The sequence below is a fragment of the Chlamydotis macqueenii genome, chromosome 2 (assembly GCF_036417535.1).
Source record: "Chlamydotis macqueenii isolate bChlMac1 chromosome 2, bChlMac1.mat, whole genome shotgun sequence".
Taxonomy (NCBI): Eukaryota; Metazoa; Chordata; class Aves; order Otidiformes; family Otididae; genus Chlamydotis; species Chlamydotis macqueenii.
In genome coordinates, this window is record NC_141557.1 from 32540022 (window position 1) to 32550989 (window position 10968).

A 10968-nucleotide genomic window follows, 5' to 3' on the forward strand; every position below is an offset into this window, starting at 1 on the left:
ACTTTAGGCTTTTAGAAAAGTTGCTTAATACCCTCAAAAAAGCCATTTTGCATAGTTTGTTAAATTACAGTAGGCAATTCTCTTTCAATAAAAGAATGGTAATGCACTAGAAGTGGAAAAGGAGCATTCAAAGTGCTGAAAGCATTTATATTATCTATGTTACTTGATTCACTAGTTGGAGCTTTAGCAACCCCCTGAATGTCTCCCTTCCCTCCACACTGATGAAAAGCTGGAACTGAGCAAGACAAACTCTTGGTGCTACAAGCTGGTTATATGAACTGATGGAGCTTGGCTCATGTTGCAGTCACCAACAGCGGGTCTGCTGGAGATATGCTTCCCTTCCCTAAAAGGGAAAGTGAGTTTTAATGATTAAGGATTAACAGATGAAGTCATACGACTCTCAGTCTTTGGTTCATCTGCAATAGCAACTGCCTTGATCATTCTCTTCCTGTAGGCACCAACAATCTGTGCTTGCCATCCTCCTCTCTGATATATCATCCATACCTACCCTCTAACTTCTTCCCTCTTTATCAATCCATTAAAAAAAAGTGGGAGCTAACAGACCATTTCCTACTGTAAATCATAGCCCAACCCTCAGCCTGTCCTGTGTAAATTTTAAGCACATTAGGATGGGACTCTTTGTGTTACTCTCTGCAACACTTAACACATCAGAATACTGCCCTCAGTTGACCTAGTAGCATGCTGTAACAAACACATTACAAATATATATATATATCTGACTTTTCAGGTTCTGTCATAGTACAGGAAGAACGAACAGTCAAGACAGTGTCCATAAAATTGCATATAGTTCAAGTGCCAGCATTATCACACGTAGGAATGCAACAGGGACAATTCATGTTCATCTCAGAACTCTGCCACACATCAAAACTGGTTTCAAGATCAAGTATGCCAATGAGCAAGCAAAAAAGGATATACTGAAGTTTTTGGTGCCCTTAAACAGCTACTTAAGCTCACCTTATAGGTCTTCAAAAACTCTTAACTTGGTTCTTTCTTGTGTTATAGTTACTTCAAAATGACTATGATGTACTGCCATGCCATCAAGCCTGGAAGACAGAAACTTAGATTTGCTTGGTAAGTTTGGAGCTTTAAAGATATGTAAAAGACATGAATAGCACAAAGTGAGCTCTAAAACAAGTATTACCAGACTTTAAATGTAGAATATGTTCAATGTGAATGGCTATGTTATTAGGCCCTGTATATAAATCCAGTAAAGTGAGCCAATAGTGTCAGCACAATCACCAGAGCAACGTGTTTTGTCTGAGAACACTTAGAGAACAAACACATGAATCTCAAGTTTCCACATATATGCTATTTACTCATAAGGCTTCAGAAGAGCTGGTGATGTCTTCTTGTAATAGATAAATCAATACCCAAGTAATCATTGCCTCCTACCTTGGTTAAAGAATTGGCCAGACCATGCCACACTACAGCTCTTCCCAGAACTATTTTCACAATGGAAAAGAGCTGCAACCAAAACTATCTATATTAAAAAAATTATAATACAACAGGAAAATTAGTTCTTAATAAATGTACAATTGTTAACACTTGACCATCATTTTCCCACTGTCTCAACTTTCCAGTAACTTTAATTTCAACAGTTTGGAAAACACTGACAGTAACGCCTGCTATTCTGGAGAGCAGTGTTTGAAAGTTACAGCCAGCACAGAAAGCTGAACTTGTGCTTTTTTCAAAAAAAAACCCCAAAACTGTGAAGTCAATGAACTTGATGCATAAAAATGAACTTTCTCAAGGTATATCCCATTAACAACAGCTTTATCAGTCTGTATCTCAACAGTACTCTAACCAGTAAGTGGTACTTCATTACGCTAGATTACATTAACCTTCTCCTGTATTCTCTGTTTGCTCTGAATCAACTGACCATGCTGTTTTTCCTAGAGAACCACCAAAGGTGTTTTGAAAGATGCAAGACAGTCAAGAGTTTGCTTAACCTCTAAGTCAGTCCACAGAGTTTCATTCAAAGGCATTCATGGCCCCTTACTACAATAAAAAAATTTCTTCTCAGCCCCTGGGAATTCAGGTGTATCTTCCAGAACCCCAAAGGTAAGCCTAATTACTCATATAAAATCAAGACATCGAGCAGCAAAGATGGAATTAAGATTAGCAAAGACCATAACTAGCTACTGGTTAATGCGTGGAACCAGGAAGCAGACACAAAGTGATGTATGTGCTCCTGTAATTATGTTCCACTGTTCTTCTGTGCCTTATTTTCCAGTAAATAAAACAGGCAGATATTGCTTCCATCCTGTATCTTCTATCACTTCTTTAAAAGCTCCTGTCTTTAAAGCTGTTGGTACACATATGCACTCAAGCATTATCCCACCTAGTAGAACACACTGTTTAGTAAAGAAATATAGATATACATTTTGAAAATAGGATTTTATTGTAAGCTTATAAAAATGTCTGAAATCTTATTCAGGAAAGGCACTTCAGACTTTAGTCCCTTTTCTTCTTAGCTTTGGGTTCTTGTGACAGCTGAGATAATTCACTTTCTTCAACTTCATCGCAATGCTTTCTTTTCTTTTTCTTTGACTTTTTATGATCACTTTGGTAACCACTGGAGTCACTGGTAGGCAATACATGCTCCTGTTCTTCTTGCTTATGCTTTTTCTTTTTCTTCTTTTTCTTGTTTTTATCGTCACATAATCCATTCACAGCACCAACACTTTGCTCTTCTGCATTTTCCCTTCCAGTGTTATCCACCTCATCTAGAGGCTCCTCTGTGACATTATCTCCCCCAGAGTCATTCAAGCCATTTTCCTGGTGGTCAGGTTTTTGAATTTCATCTCCATTTGTACTGTCAGTGACGGCCTCAGGTTTTTTGGGCTGCATGCTGTAAAGAAATATACAAAATAAGCTGAAGTAGAGACATCTAAGTGCACCTCACACAGTGAAATGTCAAAATTGGCTAAAACACAGTATTTATATCAAGTAGATAAAATCCCCAAACCCAGCAGGTACCTTCCAACTGAGAGCACTGGAGAAAATGTCTAGGAAGACAAATATGGAAAGAATGCAGTCAAAAATCATGGAGGAGGAGATGTCCCCAGAGGCACTGAGGACAAAATCGTTATGTTTCATTATAAGTTCACTGAAACAAACCAGAGCATGCTTCCAGATTTTTTTAAAAAAGTTATTATTCAAATTGTACATTTAATTAAAAACATAAGCACGTAGGTAAAAAAAAAAATCATTCTGCGAATGACTGTTTAAAAAAAAAACATCTGAACAAGCTCTTTTAAAGATATTGCTATTAACATTTTTAGCAAGCTGCTCTAAAAATTTAGAGGCATAAGTGAAAGGAAGAAGGTGATGCATTTTCTTATATCATCTTTGAGATCAAGTATACTCTTAGCTTCAGCAAGCATTTAAGTCACCCACATAGAACTATCTGCGGTTATGTAATATGTGTGTGTAAATACAAACGTAAACTTTGTGTTCAGGAACTGAGTGTTTTCACTTGAAAAGCCTATGGACTTTCACAAAAACAGCTACTCTAGACACCTGGGCTGTTATTTTGAACATGTACTATTTACGCAATCAACAGTTCACAGGCCATCACACTTAAAGAGTTTTAAAGCAATATATATATATATATATATTTAGTTTTCCAGAGAAAATTTCCATGCAAGCCCTTAACATTGGAAAGTTTAGTTTAAGAGAAATAACATAGGCTATATATATAGACATGGGCTTGTGTATAAGTGAGAAAGCTTGAAGATTGAGAAAGCTTTTTAGCAGGGTCTGTTGTGATACAACGAGGGGTAATGGTTTTAAAATAGAAGGAGGTAGATTTAGACTAGACATAAGGAATAAATTTTTTACGATGAGGGTGGTGAAGCACTGAAACAGATTGCCCAGAGAGATGGTGGATGCCCCATCCCTGGAAAACTTCAAGACCAGGTTGGACGGGGCTCTGAGCAGCCTGATATGGTTGGAGACGTCCCTGCTCCTTGGAGAGGGGTTGGACTAGATGACTATTAATGGTCCCTTCCAACCCAAACTATTCTATGAGTCTAAGATTAAGATATTAATTCAAATCATTTAGCTTGTGACAAACTCATTAAAACAGTTTAAAATATTCTCTAGTATGGCACAATACCTGCTTTTAGTGAGTCCTCCTCGAATGAAGAACACCCCAGCTGCATCAGAATCCAAGTGCAACACTTGAAATTTCAGTTCATCCCCTATTTTTAACCCCAGCTCCTGCCACTGTACAATCGACATTTGTTCAGGTTTAGGGATAGAAGCATTGAAGCATCCATGTATCAGGCAGCCAATATGACTAGAGGCCACTTTATTAATGACACCCTAAAAAGAAGAAGAATATCATATGAAAGTATAGTAAAGATCAGCCCTTTAAACGTGCACACGATGTATATTTAATTTCCTATACGGACACTTTTTCAAAAACACTTTATATGCACAAGTTACAAAGTCAGTTTATCCAGCAAATAAGTTAACTTTTCTTCACTAACAGAAAAGCTATCTCTTCATATAATTCCTCTCAAAATAGAAATGAACCTGTATCTGCAAAAGAAAGTCAAAAGATGAGATTTAGTCACGGTGAGTATCTGAATAGAACAGGTAACTCTTCCCTGACAATACAGCAATCAGCTTTGTTTAAAAGCCATTTGAAGTCTGATTTAATTGCCTAAAATGGCCTTCATGCTGGCATAGCAGTACTTAGCAGCTAAAGACACAAATGACAGATACAAAATTTTTAAGTACACCCTTCAGTGGGTTTCTGACACATTTGCATGTCAAACATTAGTCAGCTTTCTTTTCCCCAAGGATGAATGAAAGACAGTGAGCGTCTTTCCATTCTCTTCCTAGCATCCATTTCTCAATCACATTTAGAAAGACACAAGCTATGTTGCAAAAGGTATGGCACAAAAACAAACATAAACAAACTCTCGATTTATTTGTTCCAAAAGTACTGATGCAAGGGTGTTAACAAGCTTAAAGCTGTTCTATGAGCCGTACGTTTCCTTTTACTGAAATGCAGGCTTTAACTTGACTTGAAAACATCCTAAACATCCCCATCACTATTAAATAAGAACACACATATCGGTTTCAGAATTATCTGCTCTTCAGAAAGAAGCACTGATATAAGTGATGTGCAAAATTTTGACATAGCATTTAATAATATGTAATCCTTATGACACATTTATATATTATATTAAAATATTGTAATAAATACAGAGACAGTACAGAGAGATGAAAAAAAAAGAACTACTAGTACAAACTGCTAATAAACTACTGTAAACTACTTGTAGAGTAATAAAGTACTAATATAAACCTAAGTTGCAGACCTCTGCTGATGACAGAGATAACCCAAGCTTTGGTTACTTAATAAAAAAACCTGCCCCGTGAGACACCAACGTGGCTACCTACCACCAGTTTTTTCCCTTTTTTGGGACTGAAGATGACGAAGTCCGCCTCGATGTTCAGGTGAATGAATCCTTGGTCGTCGTAAATGTCCCCCAGCTCACCCACCACCTTGATGTTGTCGTAAGCCACCGGCACACCCTGAAGGCTGGAAGGAGAAGGAGGGCGCGGGGGGGCCACCGTTAGATGTTACGCCGGAGACAGCCACCACCGGGGCGGGACCCGCTCCCCCCGGCCGCAGCGGGCCCAGGCGGCAGCGCGGGACCCCCACGCCGGCCGAGGCCTCCCCCGAGCCCCCTCCCCTCCCCGGCCGCACCTCTCCGAGTAGCGCAGGAGCTCGGCGTCCAGCTGAGCGCGGATGCCGGTGCGCTTGCGGCCCAGGTAGCGCGGCGCCAGCGCGATGTGCCTGCGGTGCGGGACCACCACCAGGCACGAGTAACGGCGCTCCACCAGACCGCGGGCCTCGGCGAAGGAGGGGATGGCGGCGGCGGGCAGCGGAGCGGCGGCAGTGGGCAGCGACGGTGCTGCCGGCGTCGGCGGCAGCGGTTCCCCCGCCACGGCCATGCTGCAGGCGGGCGGCGGCGGCGGCACACGCCACGGCGCGCCGCGATGGCGTCACGGCCCATCCAGTAGGGCAGAATGGCGGGGTCCCGGCCGTGGGGACTGACGCACTTCCGAGTGGCGGAGGTGGGGGTGCGAGGGAGCCGAGGTTACGGCGGCGGGCCCGGGGCTGACGGCGAGGGCGCTCCGACCAGCAGCGCTGGTTCTTTCAGCCTCAGAGTGCCCCGGGGCCCTGTGGCTGCCCGGCGTTGCGGCCCCCGCGATCCTGCTGGCGGGCCGCGGCCTTCTCCTCCCGTCCCTGCCACAGCCCTGGGCAGGCGGGGGAGACTGCGGTAGCGCCTAGAAACAGCCGTTTGTCTCCGTAATCCATACGGAAGGCACACGATTTCGTCCCTCTTTAGATTATACCTCCATGATCGGCTTTTATTTGGTTGTTTTGGTTTTGTTTTTTTTTTTTAACCTGGTTGTGCATGGAATGACCCCCTTCACGCATCCAGTTGCCCTCTGAACCTAAACCAAACATTTGGTAGTTGAGACAAAACCCTGTGTTACAATGTCATAGTAAATTTAAATTGAACATTTGGTAACTTCGACAAAAGATGCTGTTATGATGTCAAATTACCTTAAATGTTGTTTTTCATATCTGGCAATGTTAAGAATACAGAAATTGTTTTCTGTTGGAAGAGCCTGAGTCTACTTTGTGTATAGAACTACAAATTTTGTAGCACTTTATTAAGCACATATTAAAATGTAGAAGAAGAAGAAAGGGAAAAATATTAAATTCACAGAAAGTTATACTGGAACACAGTATGTGGTAAGTGACCTACAAAGTGAGCCACAGTACTAGCAAAAAAACCACCTGTTGTTCTCTTGTAACCAATAGAACTTGTGGACGGTTAGCAAAGACGTTGTCCAGAAAAGTCAGACTTCATATGAGCACAAAGTTGCACAGTATTGCCTTATTATTTTATTTTAAACTGATTTGACTGAACTGGTGCAAAACCTTGAAAAATGTATTCTTTCTTTGATTAAAATCTAATTTATATCAGCTTAACTTGTTTTAATAAATGTATGCTTTCAAACTGATTGAATCCACATGGGGAGTTAAAAATTTTTCATAGATCAATTTCACTAAAGGTGTTAAAATTCCTTTTACCCTGTGGAGGCCTCAGAAATGCTGTTTTGCAAAAACAAGCCTTACATCAGATATCAGAAATCCTTGAACTCCCAAGAAAATGTTAAGTGATGCAAAAGCCCTTGAAACTACTCAAAGACTACATCAGCAGAGGGTTTTATTTGAACATACTGTGAAGACAGGACATTGTTAGTTTTCACAGGTAAAACAAATGGTATAATTTGCAGTACTATACTGCAAGTAAAGTTGGATTAGTGTGAAAGAACTGACATAAAAATGGCTTTCAGATGTCAGACTGAACTTGCAAAACTGAGAGAGAAAATGTCTTGAACTACTGTAATCTGAATTCTCTTGTGGCTTTAATCCTCGAAGGTGTTTAATGTCTGTTTAAATTAATTTTATGTTGTATGCTCTCAGCTTTCTGGAAGAAATATTTTTATTTTTTATTTCATCTATTCAGATCATATTTAATCCTTGCAATGTGCTTTCAATCTCAGTTAAAGACCTTATACAATAACTGCATCCACTTCTATTCCTAAATGAAATATACATTTTATAACTTTTATTTATGAGTGGATTTAGTTTGCTGTGAGAACATATAATGCACTAAGGGCTACACTCAGCTTTATCCAGGATAATAAAAACCTAACTCCACTTCTTAAATAAAAACTGAATAAGATGGAAAGGCAGCATGAACAAAAATGTGGACTTTTGTCTTTCTCACTGTAGGCAGGTTGGACAAGATGGTGCCAGAAGGGCTCCTTCTGTGCTCCTGCAGCAATACGAGGTAATCCCTGCGGACTTCTGTCCCCAGAAATCTTACTGGTGTGTGCCGTGCCCCAGAACTTTCAGCACGTGCCCTTCCTGGCAGCCTACAGAAAGTCTCACTCTGACAGGCTGCATTTTTTTTTTTTTTCTTTGAGCACTTGGTAGTGCTCTAACCTGAAAACCTACAGCAAAATAATGACGTCTTGAAGCCTGCAGATACTCTGTGGGGCCTACAGAGGGCTGGGCTAAACCCTAAATTAAGTGGACAGGGTCAGTAGTCTTTTATGGGAGTTGTGTTTTAGCAGGAACACTACCACTTGGCCTGGGAGCCAAGAATTGCTCCCCAAGGCAGATGGTGCTGTGGCCCTGTGTAGGTATTTTAGTTGAGATCGGGTCTGCACTTTCTAGTGAATCTCCGTTTATCCCTGCTACTATGCTTTAACTTTCATTGCAAAGTGCTCTTGGGACTTCCAGATTTCCTTTCAGGCTAAAGTAATCTGGAGAATGAACTTGAAACCCTAATGGTTATGAAGTCTATGGGGTCAGGCCAGAGCTAATTCAAAATAGCCTCCTTCAAACTCTTTCAGTGTAGATACCTGGTCCCAGCACCAGCTGTTTTGCTCTGTGAGTCCACAGCTGTCAGGTCACACTGCTTGCTGATGCAACACAGCCTATCTGGACCAAAAGCAGCATTGTCTTGCAGTCTCCTGGAGACGTCAGACCCATCATATGACTTGGGCTTTCATTACCTGGTTGTAAAAGATGTCCTGACCAAAGAGAGGAACCTCAATCCAACTGCTGCCTTCCCCAGTCACAGTTCAACTTGTAAAACCACCTGGACTGTAACACTTAAATCTTGATATCCCCACATTCATTTCTTGTCTTCTCTTTCTTCCCAAGTTGTGTATCTCCTTTTCACTTCTTTCAGTTTAAAAAGTCTGTCTCAGCTGACCTTTTAGCAGCACTGCAGTAAGCGTGTGTCCAAAAAGGCAGCTAAAATCAATGTCTAAACCAGCACAGCATTGGTACGTTTGCCAAGTCTCGCAGTGGCTGATAAAACTGTTCTGAGCCTGTTTTTCTCTAGCGGTCAGGTTGCCAGTAACAATAGGGACCAAACCCAAAAGCTGTATTTTCAATCACTGCTGTTTTTTTTCCTTTCTGTTTTATCTGTGTTTCTCTTGTTTTCTCTTTATGGAAAGAAGGCCAGACTCCAATAAGGAGATTCATTAACAGCCACACATCCAGCACCTTTCAGCTGGTGTTTTCTTTTATTCCCATACAGTCGTTGCCATCTACAATCCAGGTTTCTGAATTGACATCATATGTTGGGGAAAAGCCTCGTCCAAGTGCCCATTCATGCTCTTTCGTGGCAGCCACAGCTCATTCAGAGGGCAGCCTCTATCCAGCATTGAAATCCTGGAAGTCTTAGCTGCGATGGAATATCCTGCGTCTTGTGCAGAGTGGAAGAGTGCCCATGGCACTGTGCTGAAGTGGAAGACATCCTCCCTCTTAGGGCTGTGTGCTCAAAGGACTCAGTGCATTTTGAAATTGAATCCACTCCAGGTTCCTCATCACACAACTTGTGTGCTATAAAAAAGAGAAATGAAGAAATGCCTCACAAGGAAAGGGTGGATACAGTAGAAAACTCATGCTCAGAATTTTTTTTTTCAACTATTTTATCTGGCTTCACGTTTTTCATGTGGTATCATAAAAACCTACAGTTTAATAACAGTTGTTGCTGTGGTACTTAGAATGAAGAATCAGTGCTCAAATGCTTGGTTTTGTTTGAAGTTGTATGGTAATAGGTTTGCTCCAATATCTTTGACCCTCATCCCAAAAAAAAAGACTAATCCTAACATGTTTGGTCAGTGACAGTTAAGCCTCTAAATGTCATTGAGGGTCTCAACTTGTGACCCTAAATATGCAATTCTCTTGGGCTAGTTTTTTTTGAGAGCACCACCATTCAATTATGTATAAAATTGATCAATGTAAGGGATTAGCTAAAGTTACAAAAGTTATAGTAGTAAAAACTCATTTGACTGGAAATGTGAGAGGAATTAAGTTGTTACTCTCAGGCAAAAATCAATTTAAGCAAATACGGGATGATAAGACGAGTACTGTTTTTTCTCTAACAAAGACATCCAAAGAAGGTAGATACTCCTGTTAGTCTATCAGACATCTCTGCATCAGTGGCTTTGTCCATATACAACATGTACCACATGCTGAAAATCCACCAGATGGCACACTAAACCCTTGATACTGAGAAGTGCCGTCGCCCAAGAGAAGGATCGTGACTGCATGGAAGGCTGAAAATTTAATCTGTATTACAATGTGCAGACTGTGCTTTGTTTTGTCAGCAATGACTAGGTCAATCTTTAATAGCTAGGAAAAGACTTAGAGAAACATTAAGGGAAAGAAATGGGACAAGACAGCAATTATGTTATTTTTTTTTTTTAGCTAATAATTTGTCTTGATTTGTAGTGACATTTATGATGTCTGGGATGGACATCTCCTAACAGTGGGGGACTGGCTAGGTTTGCCTTTGGCCCTTGATTCTCCAAAAAGGTTGTTGCCTGCCAGGAAATGGCTGATATGGCTGGCAATCAGTATTGCCTACACTGTGAATCACTCTTCTGGAGATAAAACATCTCCTCTGTAAATATATTACTAAAAGAACTCTATCAGAGTAGCTGTCTGGCCTTACATCTCTGGAAATGAGAGAACCTACCATAGGATGGCTGGTGCTGACTGTGGTGCTCCTCTCCAGCTTTACTGGTGTTTCAAAGCATGGTTTCAATGGTAGAGACATCATAACCTGTAGAAATCTGACTGTTGGTCTGATGCCGAGTCTCTCCTTCATGTTTCCAGCCAGCGAGTGAAGTGTGTTTGGATATTGGCTGAAAGTAAGTAACGTGAGAACGTGACTTTTCCCATGTATACAGGAGGTGATGTTGCCACAGAAACAAGGAAGGGAAGCAGCCTATGCCAGTGTAAAGAACAGTAAGGCTTTCCTGGAGAATTGTAAATGCTCCTGATGAATTGTGCTAATAAATGAGATGGATGCACAGGTTGTA

At 41.0% G+C, this 10968-nt stretch overlaps 1 protein-coding gene across 1 annotated transcript; it reads right to left on the reverse strand.

Moving 5' to 3' along the window:
• Positions 1–2399: 2399 nt before the first annotated feature.
• On the reverse strand, positions 2400–6028 carry POLR1F (RNA polymerase I subunit F). The gene is made up of 4 exons (XM_086741725.1): positions 5747–6028; positions 5437–5578; positions 4142–4350; positions 2400–2872 (listed from the first exon to the last, which is right to left on the reverse strand). The coding sequence occupies exons 1-4, from the start codon at positions 5992–5994 to the stop codon at positions 2476–2478; spliced, it is 996 nt and encodes a 331-aa protein (XP_086597851.1). The 5' UTR covers positions 5995–6028; the 3' UTR covers positions 2400–2475.
• Positions 6029–10968: the final 4940 nt, after the last annotated feature.